This window comes from Mobula hypostoma, chromosome 1, assembly GCF_963921235.1.
Source record: "Mobula hypostoma chromosome 1, sMobHyp1.1, whole genome shotgun sequence".
Taxonomy (NCBI): domain Eukaryota; kingdom Metazoa; phylum Chordata; class Chondrichthyes; order Myliobatiformes; family Myliobatidae; genus Mobula; species Mobula hypostoma.
The window spans coordinates 1,020,957-1,036,613 of NC_086097.1; the positions used below are offsets into that span (position 1 = coordinate 1,020,957).

Consider the following 15,657-nt stretch of genomic DNA (forward strand, 5'->3'; position numbering starts at 1 on the left):
AAAACACTTATTCAGTTCATCCGCCACTGCCTTGCCCCCATTACTACCTTCCCAGCATTGTTTTCCAGTGGTCTGATATCTACTCTTGCCTCTTTTTCACACTATATATATATCTGGAGAAACCTTTGGTATTCTCTTTAATATTGTTAGCTGGCTTACCTTTGCATTCCAGCTTTTCATAAGACCATAAGATAGAGGAGCAGAATTAGGTTGTTTGGCCATCCAGCCTGCTCTGCCGTATCATTATGGCGGATCCAATTTTCCTTTCAACCTCAATCTCCTGCCTTCTCCATGTATCCCTTGATGCCCTACCCAAACAAGAATCTAACAAACTCTGCCTTAAATATGCAGGAGGTGAGTAACTGGGTGACTGTCAGGAGAAATGGAAATAGGCAGTTAGAGCAGAGCACCCCTCTGGCCATTCCCTTCAAAAACAAGTATACCACTTTGGATACTTTTGTGGGGGATGACCTCCCGGGAGAATGCTTTGGGTCCGGGTTTACAGGCATTGGGCATGGGTCCATGGTGCAGAAGGGAAAGAGAGAGAAGAAGGGAGTGGTGGTGATAGGAGACTCAATAGTGAAGGGAACAGACAGGAGATTCTGTGGACGTGAACGGAACACCCGGATGGAATGTTGCCTCCCAGGTGCCAGGGTCAGGGATGTCTCAGATCACATCCACAACATTTTGGTGAGGGAGGGAGAGCAGCCAGATGTCTTGGTACATATTGGTACTAATGACATAGGAAGGAAAAGCAAAGAGGTCCTGAAAAAGAGAATTTAGAAAGCCAGGTAGAAAGCTGAGAAGCAGGACCTCCCAGGTAGAAATTTCTGGATTGCTGCCTGTGCCATGTGTGGGAGGATAGAAACAGGATGATTTACTGGGGGGGGGGGGACCAATATTATTGAGGGCAGGTTTGTCAGAGCTGTTGAAGAGGATTAAAATAATTTGGCAGGGTGGGAACCTGAGTGAAAGGACTCAGGATAGGATGGATGATAAAAAAAAAGTAAAGATAACATGCAGTCAGACTGTCAGGAAGGGCAGGCAGGTGATAGGGCTTAGTTGCAGCAACAGCTGAGTATCAACTCATTAGGGATGCAGAATCAGAAAGGATAGCAAATATGGTACTCAAGGTGTTGCATCTAAATTTGCGTAGTATAAGAAATAAGGTGAATGATCTTATTTCAATATTACAGATTGCTAGGTATGATGTGGCCATCACTGAATTGTGGCTGAAGGATGGTTGTAGTTGGGAGCTGAATGTCCAAGGTTACACGTTATATCGGAGGGACAGAAAGGTAGGCGGAGGGGCTGGTGTGGCTCTACTGGTAAAGAAAGGCATCAAATCAGTAGAAAGATGTGACATAGGATTGGAAGATGTTGAATCCTTGTGGGTTGAGTTAAGAAACTACAAGGGTAAAAGGACGTTGATGGCAGTTATATACAGGCCTCCCAACAGTGGCTTAGAGGTGGATCACAGGTTACAAAAGGAAATAGAAAAGGCATGTCAAAAGGGCAATATTATGGTAGTCACGGGAGATTGGGAAAATTAGATTGGTAATGATCTCAAGACAGTGAGTTTGTTGAATACCAAAGAGATAACTTTTTAGAGCAGTTTGTCGTTGAGCCTACTAGGGGATCAGCTGTATTGGATTTGTGTGGGCACGTGGCCAAGTGGTTAAGGCATTGGACTAGCGACCTGAAGGTTGTGAGTTCGAGCCCCAGCCGATGGAACGTGTTGTGTCCTTGAGCAAGGCACTTAACCACACATTGCTCTGCGATGACACTGGTGCCAAGCTGTATGGGTCCTAATGCCCTTCCCTTGGACAACATTGGTGTCATGGAGAGGGGAGACTTGCAGCATGGGCAACTGCTGGTCTTCCATACAACTTTGCCCAGGCCTGCGCCCTGGAGTTGGTGTTATGTAATGAACCAGAGGCGATTAGGGAGCTCAAGGTGAAAAAAATCCCTTAGGAACCAGTAATCACAATGTGATTGTGTTCAACTTGAAATTTGAGAGGGAGAAAGTAAAGTATGATGTAGCAGTATTTCAGTAGAGTAAGGTAAATTTCAGTGCTATGAGAGAGGAGTTGGTGAAAGTAAATTGGAAGGAGCTGTTGACAGGGATGTCAGCAGAGCTGCAATGGCATGCATTTCTGGGAAAAATGAGGAAGGTCCAAGACTTATGTACAGTATTCCAAAAATGAAGAAATACTCAAATGTTAAAATAGCACAACCATGGCTGACAAGGTAAGTCAAAGCCATTGTGAAAGCAAAACAAAGGGCATACAACAAAGCAAAAATTAGTGGGAAGATAGAGGATTGGGAAGTTTTAAAAAACCTACAGAGAGCAACTAAAAAAAAATCATTAGAAGGGAAAAGATGAAATATTAAAGCAAGCTGGCAAATAATATCAAAGTTGATAGTAAAAGCTTTTTCAAGTATGTTAAAAATAAAAGAGAAAAAGACAGTGGCTATAGGACCACTAGAAAATGAGGAAGGAGAAATAATAGCGGGGAAGAAGGAGATGGGCGATGAACTAAATCAGAATTTTGCATCAGTCTTCACTGTGGAAGGCACTAGCAATATGCCTGATGTAATGCGTGAAAGAAGAGAAGTGGATGCAGTTACTGTTACAAGAGAGAAAGTGCTCAAAAAGCTGGAAGACCTAAAGGTACATAAGTCACCTGGACCAAAGGAACTGCACCTTAGGGTTCTGAAAGAGGTAGTGTTTGAGATTGTGCCAGATGTTGAAGAGTCTGAGGGAAGAGAAGTTAGTGCAGTTACTATTACAAGGAAGAAGGTGCTCAAAGAGCTGAAAGACCCAAGGGTGCATGAAAGAGGTAGCAGTAGAGATTGTGGAGGCATTAGTAATAATCTTTCAAAAACCACTGGACTCTGGCGTGGTGCCAGAGGACTGGAAAATTGCAAATATCACTCGACTCTTTAAGACAGGAAGAAGGCAGCAGAAAGGAAATTAAAGACCAGTTAGCCTGACCTCAGTGGTTGGGAAGGTGTTAGAGTCAATTGTTAAGGATGAGGTGATGGAGTACTTGGTGACGCAAGACAAGATAGTACAAAGTCAGTGTGGTTTCCTTCAGGGAAAATCCTGCCTGACGAACCTGTTGGAGTTCTTTGAGGAGATTACAAGTGGGATGCAGTGGATGTTGTATATTTGGACTCTCAGAAGGCCTTGACACATGAGGCTGCTTACCAAGATAAGAGCCCGTGGTATTACAAGAAAGTTACTAACTTGGTTAGAGCATTGGCTGATTGGTAGGAAGCAGCAAATGGGAATAAAAGGATCCTTTTCTGATTGGCTGCCAGTGACTAGTGGTGTTCTACAGGGGTCGGTGTTGGGACCACTTCTTTTTATGTTGCATATAAATGATTTAGATGATGGAATAGATGGCTTTGTTGCCAAGTTTGCAGATGATACGAAGATTACTGGAGGGGAAGTAGTGTTGAGGAAAAGGGTAGGATGCAGAAGGACTTAGATAGATTAGGGTAATGGGCAAGAAAGTGGCAAAAATGAAATACAATGTTGGAAAACGCATGGTCATGCACTTTGGTAGTAGAAATAAATGTGCGGACTATTTTCTAAACAGGGAGAAAATTCAGAAATCTGAGATGCAGAGGGACTTGGGAGTCCTTGTGCAGAACACCCTAAAGATTAACTTGCAAGTTGAGTCGGTAGTGAGGAAGGCAAATGCCATGTTAGCATTCATTTCAAGAGGTCTGGAATACAAGAGCAAGGATGTGATGCTCAGGCTTTATAAGGCACTGGTGAGGCCTCACCTTGAGTATTGTGAACAGTTTTGGACCCCTCATCTTAGAAAAGATGTGCTGGCATTGGAGAGGATCCAGTGGAGGTTCACAAGGATGATTCCAGGAATGAAAGTGTGATCATATCAGGAATGTTTGATGGCTCAGGATCTGTACTCGCTGGAATTCAGAAGGATGAGGGAGGATCTCATTGAAACCTTTCCAATGTTGAAAGGCCTAGACAGGGTAGATGTGGAAAGGATGTTTCCCATGGTGAGAGAGTCTAGGACAAGAGGGCACAGCCTCAGGATAGAAGGGCACCTCTTCAAAACAAAGATGCAGAGAAACTTCTTTAGCCAAAGGATGGTGAATTTGTTGAATTTGTCGCCACATGCAGCTGTGCAGGGCAGGTCGTTGTGTGTATTTAAGGCAGAGATTGATAGGTTCTTGATTGGACATGGCATCAAAGGGGATAAGGCCGAGAACTGGAGTAGAGGAGGAGATAGAAAGAAAGGATCAGCCATGATTGAATGGCCGAGCAGACTCGATAGGCCAGATGGCCTCATTCTGCTCCGATGTCTATGGTTTTATCCTGAGGCCGTATCCTCTTGTCCAAGACTCTCCCACCATGGGAAATATCCTTTCCACATCTACTCTGTCTGGACCTTTCAATATTTGAAAGGTTTCAATGAGATCCCCCTCATCCTTCTAAATTCCAGCGAGTACAGACCCAGAGCCATCAATCTACTTTTAGCCACATTTGAGTGATGCTCACAATATTATATGATGCAAAACAAGGCTGAGAAGTGGCAGATGGAGTTCAACCCCGATAAGTGTGAAGTGGTTCATTTTGGTAGGTCAAATATGATGGCAGAATATAATATTAATGGTAAGACTCTTGGCAGTGTGGAGTGTCCGAGTCCATAGGACACTCAAAGCAGCTGCACAGGTTGACTCTGTGGTTAAGAAAGCATATGGTGTATTGGCCTTCATCAATCGTGGAACTGAATTTAGGAGACGAGAGGTAATGTTGCAGCTATATCAGACCCTGGTCAGACCCCACTTGAAGTACTGTGCTCATTTCTGGTCGCCTCACTACAGGAAGGATGTGGAAGCCATAGAAAGGGTGCAGAGGAGATTTACAAGAACGTTGCCTGGATGAGAAACGTCTGTCAGCTCTTGGGCTGTATTCCCTGGAGTTCAGGAGAACGAGGGGGGGTCGCATAGAAACATTCTAAATGTTAAAAGGCCTAAACAGATTAGATATGGCAAAGTTATTTCCTATGGTAGGGGAGTCTAGGACAAGAGGGCATGACTTCAGGTCTGAAGGACGTTCATGTAGAACAGAGAAGCGGAGAAATTACTTTAATCAGAAGGTAATAAGTCTGTAAAATTTGTTGTCACGAATGGCTGTGGAGGCCAAGTCATTGGGTGCATTTAAAGCAAAGGTAGATAGTTTCTTGATTAGCCAGGGCATCAAAGACTATGGGGAGAAGGCAGGGGAGTTGGGATGACTGGAAGAATTGGATCAGCCATGATTGAATGGTGGAGCAAACTCGATGGGCCGAACGGCTGACTTCTGCTCCTACATCTTATGGTCTTAATGCATATACTGTTACACCCTCAGTCCTGTATTCATCTCCCTTTTCAATTTTGACCCCTTCTACACTGCAACTCATTGTATTGACTGCAATTTTGCCCTATCAACAGCCTGCTTTTTGCTTATGGTGTTACTTTCCACTACCTCAATTTGTAAACCAACTGCCCCAACCATAGCACTGTCACTCCAGTTGCATCCCCCCTACCAAATGAGTTTAAAGCCTCCTGAACAACTCTTGTAACCTGCCCACAAAGATACTGGTCCCCCTCAGTTTCAGGTGTAATCTGTTCCTTTTGTACAGGTTGCATCTTCCCCAAAGGAGATCTCAATGATCCAGAAATCTGAACCACTACCCCCTGCACCAGTTCCTCAACCACGCATTTACCTGCCAAGTGCTTCTATTCTTACCCTCACTGGCACATAGCACAAGCAGCAATCTAGAGATTACTACCATGCTGGTCCTGCTTTTTAGCTTTCTACCCAACTCCCTATATTCTCTCTTCAGGACCTCTTTGTCTTTCCCAGCCCATGTCAATGATGCTAATATATGCCCTCCCCCTTTAGAATGCCATGGACCCAATACTCCCTTAGCCTGGCACCTAGGAGGCAAAATGCCACCCAAGTGTCTCTATTCCTCTAACTATGGAATCTCTTCTCACTACTGCAGCCCTCTTCACCTCTCTTCTATTCTAAGCCACAGAACCAGAGACCCGGTCGCTGCAGCTCCACTACCCGCACCCCCCCCACCCCCACAGTAGGTTGTCCTCCTCAACAGTGTCCAAAACGGTATACTTATTAGTGAGAGGAACAGCCACGGGGCGTTCTGCATTGGCTGCTAATTTCCCTTCCTTTTCCTAACAGTCACCTTCTGCCTCCTGCAACCCTGGGGTGACTACCTTCCTATAGCTCCTATCTATCATTTCTTCAGACTCCCATATGAGCTGAATGTCATCAAGCTGCAGCTCTAGTTCCTTAACAAGCCTGCTCCATCATTCCATCATGGTTGACTTACTGTCCCTCCCAACACCATTCTCCTGTCTTCTCCCCATAACATAGAAACATAGGAAAAACATACAGCACAATACAGGCCCTTTGGCCCACAAAGCTGTGCCGAACATGCCCCTACCTTAGAACTACCTCGGCTTTACCCATAGTCCTCTATTTTCCTAAGCTCCATGTAGCTATCCAGGAGTCTCTTAAAAGACCCTATCGTTTCTACCTCCACCACCATCACCAGCAGCCCATTCCACGCACTCTCCACTCTCTGTGTAAAAAACTTACCTGACATCTCCTCTGTACTGACTTCCAAGCACCTTAAAACTGTGCCCTCTCATGGTAGCCATTTCAGCCCTGGGAAAAAGCCTCTGACTATCCACATGATCAATGCCTCTCACCTTCTTGTACACCTCCATCAAGTCACCTCTCATCCTCCGTCGCTTCACGAGAAAAGGTCAAGTTCACTCAACCTATTCTCATAAGGCATACTTCTCAATCCAGGCGACATCCTTGAAAATCTCCTCTGCACTCTTTCTATGGTTTTTACGTCCTTCCTATAGTGAGGCGACCAGAATTGAGCACAGTACTCCAAGTGGGGTCTGACCAGGGTCCTAAATAGCTGCAACATTACCTCTCAGCTCCTAAATTCAATCCCACGATTGATGAAGGCCAATGTACTGTATGTCTTCTTAACCACAGAGTCAACCTGAGTAGCAGCTTTGAGTGTCCTATGGACTTGGACCCCAAGATCCCTCTGATCCTCCACACTGCCAAGAGTCTTATCATTAATACTATATTCTGTCATCATATTTTACCTACTAAAATGAACCACCTCACACTTATCTGGGTTGAGCTCCATCTGCCACTTCTCGGCCCAGTCTTGCATCCTATCAATGTCCCATTGTAACCTCCGACAGCCCTCCATACTATCCACAACACCCCCAACCTTTGTGTCATCAGCAAATTTACAAACACATCCCTCCACTTCCTCATCCAGGTCATTTATAAAAATCACGAAGAGTAGGCGTCCCAGAACAGATCTCTGAGGCACACCACTGGTCACCAGCCTCCATGCGGAACATGACCTGTCTACAACTACTCTTTGCCTTCTGTGGGCAAGCCAGTTCTGGACCACAAAGCAATTTCCCCTTGGATCCCATGCCTCCTTACTTTCTCAATAAGCCGTGCATGGGGTAACGTATCAAATGCCTTGCTGAAATCTATATACACTACATCTACTGCTCTACCTTCATCAATGTGTCTAGTCACATTCTCAAAAAATTCAATCAGGCTCATAAGGCCCGACCTGCCTTTGACAAAGCCATGCTGACTATTCCTAATCATATTATACCTCTCCAAATGTTCATAAATCCTGCCTCTCAGGATCGTATCCAGCAACTTACCAACCACTGAAGTAAGACTCACTGGCCTATAATTTCCTGGGATATCCCTACTCCCTTTCTTGAATAAGGGAACAACATCTGCAACCTTCCAATCCTCCGGAACCTCTCCCGTCCCCATTATTGATGCAAAGATTATTGCCAGAGGCTCAGCAATCTCCTCCCTCACTTCCCACAGTAGCTTGGGGTACATCCTGTCCAGTCCTGGTGACTTATCCAACTTGATGCTTTCCAAAAGCTCCAGCACATCCTCTTCCTTAATATCTACATTCTCAAGTTTTTCAGTCCACTGTAAGTCATCCATACAATTGCCAAGATCCTTTTCCTTAGTGGATACTGAAGTATTCATTAAGTACCTCCACTATTTCCGCCGGTTCCATACACACTTTACCATTGTCACACTTGATTGGTCCTATTCTCTCATGTCTTATCTTCTTGCTCTTCACGTACTTCTGGAATGCCTTGGGGTTTTCGTTAATCCTGTCTGCCAAGGCCTTCTCATGGCCCCTTCTGGCTCTCCTAATTTCATTCTTAAACTCCTTCCTGCTAGCCTTATAACCTTCTAGATTTATATCATTACCTAGTTTTTTAAACCTATTGTGAGCTCTTCTTTTCTTCTTGACTAGATTTACAACAGCCTTTGTGCACCACAGATCTTGTACCCTACCATCTTTTCCATGTCTCATTGGAACATACCTACTCAGAACCCCACGTAAATAACCCCTGAACATTTGCCACGTTTCTTCCGTACGTTTGCCTGAGAACATCCATTTCCAATTTATGCTTCCAAGTTCCTGCCTGATAGCCTCATAGTCCCCCTTACTCCAATTAAATGTTTCCCTAACTTGGCTGTTCCTAACCTTCTCCAATGCTATGGTAAAGGAATTAGAAATGTGATCACTATATCCAAAATGTTCTCCCGCTGAGAGACCTGACACCTGACCAGGTTCATTTCCCAATACCAGATCAAGTACAGCCTCTCCTCTTGTAGGCTTATCTACATATTGTGTCAAGAAACCTTCCTGAACACACCTAACAAACTCCACCCCATCTAAACCCCTCACTCTAGGGAGGTGCCAATCAGTATTTGGGAAATTAATATCTCCCACCATAACAACCCTATTATTATTACTCCTTTCTAGAATCTGTCTCCCTCTCTGCTCCTCGATGTCCCTTTACTATTGGGTGGTCAATATATTAAAAAAAAACACCCAGTAGAGTTATTGACCCCTTCCTATTCCCAACTTCCACCCACAGAGACTCTGGAGGACAACCCCTCCATGACTTCCTGCTTTTCTGCAGCCGTGACACTATCTCTGATCAACAGTGCCACGCCTTCACCTCTTTTAAGAACATAGAACATAGAACAGTACAGGTCCTTCGGCCCACAATGTTGTGCCGACCCTCAAACCCTGCCTCCCATATAAGCCCCCACCTTAAATTCTTCCGTATACCTGTCTAGCAGTCTCTTAAACTTCACTAGTGTATCTGCCTCCACCACTGACTCAGGCAGTGCATTCCACGCACCAACCACTCTCTGAGTAAAAAACCTTCCTCTAATATCCCCCTTGAACTTCCCACCCCTTACCTTAAAGCCAAGTCCTCTTGTATTGCGCAGTGGTGCCCTAGGGAAGAGGCGCTGGCTATCCACTCTATCTATTCCTCTTATTATCTTGTACACCTCTATCATGGCTCCTCTCATCCTCTTTCTCTCCAAAGAGTAAAGCCCCAGCTCCCTTAATCTCTGATCATGATGTATACTCTATAAACCAGGCAGCATCCTGGTAAATCTCCTCTGTATCCTTTCCAATGCTTCCACATCCTTCCTATAGTGAGGCGACCAGAATTGGACACAGTACTCTAAGTGTGGCCTAACCAGAGTATTGTAGAGCTGCATCATTACATTGCGACTCTTAAACTCTATCCCTCGACTTATGAAAACTAACACCCCATAAGCTTTCTTAACTACCCTATCCATCTGTGAGGCAACTTTCAGGGATCTGTGGACATGTACCCCCAGATCCCTCTGCTCCTCCACACTACCAAGTATCCTGCCATTTACTTTGCACTCTGCCTTGGAGATTGTTCTTCCAAAGTGTACCACCTCACACTTCTCCGGGTTGAACTCCATCTGCCACTTCTCAGCCCACTTCTGCATCCTATCTATGTCTCTCTGCAATCTTCGACAATCCTCTACACCATCCACAACACCACCAACCTTTGTGTTGTCTGCAAACTTGCCAACCCACCCTTCTACCCCCACATCCAGGTCATTAATAAAAATCATGAAAAGTAGAGGTCCCAGAACAGATCCTGTGGGACACCATTCGTCACAACCCTCCAATCTGAATGTACTCCCTCCACCACGACCCTCTGCCTTCTGCAGGCAAGCCAATTCTGAATCCACCTGGCCAAATTTCCCTGGATTCCATGCCTTTTGACTTTCTGAATAAGCCTACCGTGTAGAACCTTGTCAAATGCCTTACTAAAATCCATGTAGATCATATCCACTGCACTACCCTCATCTATATGCCTGGTCACCTCCTCAAAGAACTCTATCAGGCTTGTTAGACACGATCTGCCCTTCACAAAGCCATGCTGACTGTCCCTGATCAGACCATGATTCTCTAAATGCCCAGAGATCCTATCTCTAAGAATCTTTTCCAACAGCTTTCCTACCACAGACGTAAGGCTCACTGGTCTATAATTACCCGGACTATCCCTACTACCTTTTTTGAACAAGGGGACAACATTCACCTCCTCCAATCCTCCAGTACCATTCCTGTGGACAACGAGGACATAAAGATCTTAGCCAGAGGCTCAGCAATCTCTTCTTTTGTCTCGTGGAGCAGCCTGGGGAATATTCCGTCAGGCCCCAGGGACTTATCCGTCCTAATGTATTTTAACAACACCTCCTCTCCCTTAATATCAACATGCTCCAGAACATCAACCTCACTCATATTGTCCTCACTATCATCAAGTTCCCTCTCATTGGTGAATACCGAAGAGAAGTATTCATTGAGGATCGTGCTCACTTCCACAGCCTCCAGGCACATCTTCCCACCTTTATCTCTAATCGGTCCTACCTTCACTCCTGTCATCCTTTTTTTCTTCACATAATTGAAGAATGCCTTGGGGTTTTCCTTTACCCTACTCGCCAAGGCCTTCTCATGCCCCCTTCTTGCTCTTCTCAGCCCCTTCTTAAGCTCCTTTTTTGCTTTTCTATATTCCTCAATAGACCCATCTGATCCTTGCTTCCTAAACCTCATGTATGATGCTTTCTTCCACCGGACTAGATTTTCCACCTCACTTGTCACCCATGGTTCCTTCACCCTACCATTCTTTATCTTCCTCACCAGGACAAATTGATCCCTAACATCCTGCAAGAGATCGCTAAACATCGACCACATGTCCATAGTACATTTCCCTGCAAAAACATCATCCCAATTCACACCCTCAAGTTCTAGCCTTATAACCTCATAATTTGCCTTTCCCCAATTCAAAATTTTCCTGTCCTCTCTGATTCTATCCTTTTCCATGATAATACCAAAGGCCAGGGAGCAGTGGTCACTGTCCCCCAGATGCTCACCCACTGAGAGATCTGTGACCTGACCCGGTTCATTACCTAGTACTAGATCTAGCATGGCATTCCCCCTGGTTGGCCTGTCCACATACTGTGACAGGAATTCATCCTGGGCACACTTAACAAACTCTGCCCCATCTAAACCCTTGGAACTAATCAGCTGCCAATCAATATTAGGGAAGTTAAAGTCACCCATGATAACAACCCTGTTATTTTTACACCTTTCCAAAAACTGCCTCCCAATCTGCTCCTCTGTATCTCTGCTGCTACCAGGGGGCTTATAGAATACCCCCAATAGAGTAACTGCTCCCTTCCTGTTCCTGACTTCCACTCATACTGACTCAAAAGAGGATCCTGCTACATTACCCACCCTTTCTGTAGCTGTAATAGTATCCCTGACCAGTAATGTCACCCCTCCTCCCTTTTTCCGCCCTCTCTATCCCTTTAAAAAAAACTGAAATCCAGGAATATTGAGAATCCATTCCTGCCCCGGTGCCAGCCAAGTCTCTGTAATGGCCACTACATCATAATTCCATGTATGTATTCAAGCTCTCAGTCCATCACCTTTTGCCTCCCTTCCCATCCTTTCTGAAACATCTAAAGCCTTGGATAACCTTGGATGCCCTGACTAATCATGAACTTGTCCATCTCTACCTCTCATATACTCAATGACTTTTTCTCCACAGCTGTCCGTGGCAATGATTCCACACATTTACCACCCTCTGGCTGAAGAATTGTTTCCCCTATTAACTTTAATTCTTGCCTGGAGAATGGCTTGAGTGACAGGTTGTCGTCCTCTTCGAACCTCAGTTGCTTCTCTCTCTATGAAACAAGCTGGCACCTTCCTGATCAGAACCTGCGAACCTCCCGTATCTCTGAACTCCACCTGTACACCAGCAGCCTCTAACTGCTTCCTATACACTCTGTTGGGAACAAAGAGAAACTTGTGATCAGTGCTGCCCAGTGCCCCAGAAGCACCCCAGTCTCAGCCTTCATTGCCCCAGTAATCTCAAATCCTTACACAATGAATATTGAAAGGCCTATATTTGCTATAGTGGGGGAGTCTAGCACCATGGGGCACAGCCTCAGAATAGAGGACTGTCCATTTAGAACAGAGGTGAGGAGGATTTTCTTTTTCTGGGGGTGGTGAATCAGTGGAGTTCATTGCCACAGACAGCTGTGGAGGCCAACCCATTGAGTATATTTAAAACAATGGTTGGTAAGGCATTCTTCAATTATGTAAAGAAAAAAAGGATGACAGGAGTGAAGGTAGGACCGATTAGAGATAAAGGTGGGAAGATGTGCCTGGAGGCTGTGGAAGTGAGCGAGGTCCTCAATGAATACTTCTCTTCGGTATTCACCAATGAGAGGGAACTTGATGATGGTGAGGACAATATGAGTGAGGTTGATGTTCTGGAGCATGCTGATATTAAGGGAGAGGAGGTGTTGGAGTTGTTAAAATACATTAGGACAGATAAGTCCCCGGGGCCTGATGGAATATTCCCCAGGCTGCTCCACGAGGCGAGAAGAGATTGCTGAGCCACTGGCGAGGATCTTTATGTCCTCGTTGTTCACGGGAATGGTACCGGAGGATTTGAGAAACTCAGTTACAGAGAAAGGTTGAATAGGTTGGGACTTTATTCCCTGGAGCGTAGAAGAATGAGGGGAGATTTGATAGAGGTATATAAAATTATGATGGGTATAGATAGAGTGAATGCAAGCAGGCTTTTTCCACTGAGGCAAGGGGAGAAAAAAAACCAGAGGACGTGGGTTAAGGATGAGGGGGGAAAAATTTAAAGGGAACATTAGGGGGGGGCTTCTTCACACAGAGAGTGGTGGGAGTGTGGAATGAGCTGCCAGACGAGGTGGTAAATGCGGGTTCTTTTTTAACATTTAAGAATAAATTGGACAGATACATGGATGGGAAGTGTATGGAGGGATATGGTCCATGTGCAGGTCAGTGGGACTACGCAGAAAATGGTTCAGCACAGCCAAGAAGGGCCAAAAGGCCTGTTTCTGTGCTATAGTTTCTATGGTTTCTATGGTTTGGAGGGAGGCGAATGTTGTTCCCTTGTTCAAAAAAGGTAGTAGGGATAGTCTGGATAATTATAGACCAGTGAGCCTTACGTCTGTGGTGGGAAAGCTGTTGGAAAAGATTCTCAGAGATAGGATCTATAGGCATTTAGAGAATCATGGTCTGATCAGGGAGAGTCAGCATGGCTTCGTGAAGGGCAGATCGTGTCTAACAAGCCTGATAGAGTTCTTTGAGGAGGTGACCAGGCATATAGATGAGGGTAGTGCAGTGGATGTGATCTATATGGATTATAGTAAGGCATTTGACAAGGTTCCACACGGTAGGCTTATTCAGAAAGTTAGAAGGCATGGGATCCAGGGAAGTTTGGCCAGGTGGATTCAGAATTGGCTTGCCTGCAGAAGGCTGAGGGTGGTGGTGGAGGGAGTACATTCAGATCAGAGGGTTGGGACTAGTGGTGTCCCACAAGGATCTGTTCTGGGACCTCTACTTTTCATGATTTTTATTAACGACCTGGATGTGGGGGTAGAAGGGTGGGTTGGCAAGTTTGCAGACGACACAAAGGTTGGTGGTGTTGTAGATAGTGTAGAGGATTGTCAAAGATTGCAGAGAGACATTGATAGGATGCAGAAGTGGGCTGAGAAGTGGCAGATGGAGATCAACCTGGAGAAGTGTGAGGTGGTACACTTTGGAAGGACAAACTCCAAGGCAGAGTACAAAGTAAATGGCAGGATACTTGGTAGTGTGGAGGAGCAGAGGGATCTCGGGGTACGTGTCCACAGATCCCTGAAAGTTGCCTCACAGGTGGATAGGGTAGTTAAGAAAGCTTATGGGGTGTTAGCTTTCATAAGTCGAGGGATAGAGTTTAAGAGTCGCGATGTAATGATGCAGCTCTATAAAACTCTTAGGCCACTCTTGGAGTACTGTGTCCAGTTCTGGTCACCTCACTATAGGAAGGATGTGGAAGCATTGGAAAGGGTACAGAAGAGATTTACCAGGACACTGCCTGTTTTAGAAAGTATGCATTATGATCAGACATTAGGGGAGCTAGGGCTTTACTCTTTGGAGAGAAGGAGGATGACCGGAGACATGATAGAGGTGTACAAGATAATAAGAGGAATAGATAGAGTGGATAGCCAGCGCCTCTTCCCCAGGGCACCACTGCTCAATACAAGAGGACATGGCTTTAAGGTAAGGGGTGGAAAGTTCAAGGGGGATATTAGAGGAAGGTTTTTTACTCAGAGAGTGGTTGGTGCGTGGAATGCACTGCCTGAATCAGTGGTGGAGGCAGATACACTAGTGAAGGTTAAGAGACTACTAGACAGGTATATGGAGGAATCTAAGGTGGGGGCTTATATGGGAGGCAGGGTTTGAGGCTCGGCACAACATTGCGGGCCAAAGGTCCTGTACTGTGCTGTAATATTCTATGTTCTATGTAAGTACTTAGAAAGGGTGGCAAAGATTATGGGGAGAAGGGAGAAAATGGGGTTGGAAGGGAAAATAAATCAGTTATTAAATGGAATATCAGCTTCAATGGGCTGAATGGCCTAATTCTGCTGCTATGTCTTAGAGCTTCACAGCATTGCAGCACAGAAGCAGGCCCCCCATGCAGTCCATGCAGAACTATTAACCTGCCTAGTTCCATCAACCTGTACCATAGCCCTCCATACCCTTCTCAAACATGTACCTGTCCAAGTTTTCCTTATAACTTTATGTTGCAATCTCTGGGGATTCCTAAAGAACCCATGACCATTTTTAAGCCATCAGTTTGTTCTCAGTTCACAGTCATTCCCAGTGGCATCAGCAGGCTGAACTTATCTACACAGATACGATAGGGTCCTTTAAGAGACTTTTGCATAGGTACATGGAGCTTAGAAAAATAGAGGGCTATAGATAAGCCTAGTAATTTCTAAGGTAGCAACATGTTCGGCACAACTTTGTGAGCTGAAGGGCCTGTATTGTGCTGTAGGTTTTCTATGTTTCTATGTTAGAAGTCCTGTATCGAGCCCCCCGAATGACAGATTGCAGGGACTTGCAGAACGACGTAGCTCCAAGAAAAGAGGATAGGACTGGGAGACAGAACTGAACTAGATGAAAGAGAAGCAACACACATCAAAGTTGCTGGTGAACGCAGCAGGCCAGGCAGCATCTCTAGGAAGAGGTGCAGTCGACGTTTCAGGCCGAGACCCTTCGTCAGGACTAACTGAAGGAAGAGTGAGTAAGAGATTTGAAAGTTGGAGGGGGAGGGGGAGGACCAAAATGATAGGAGAAGACAGGAGGG

The 15,657-nt window shown here is 45.3% G+C and overlaps 1 protein-coding gene across 6 annotated transcripts in view; it reads right to left on the reverse strand.

The window, feature by feature from the left end:
* Positions 1-15,657, reverse strand: part of mlh3 (mutL homolog 3 (E. coli)) — a 120,597-nt gene that overhangs the window by 32,085 nt on the left and 72,855 nt on the right. The window contains exon 8 of one of the 6 annotated variants that reach the window (XM_063042921.1): positions 12,108-12,267. The exons of the other annotated variants lie outside the window; for them this stretch is intronic. Coding sequence (XP_062898991.1) covers positions 12,108-12,267 — 160 coding nt within the window. The remainder of the gene's footprint in view (positions 1-12,107; positions 12,268-15,657) is intronic. 6 annotated transcript variants of the gene reach the window in all.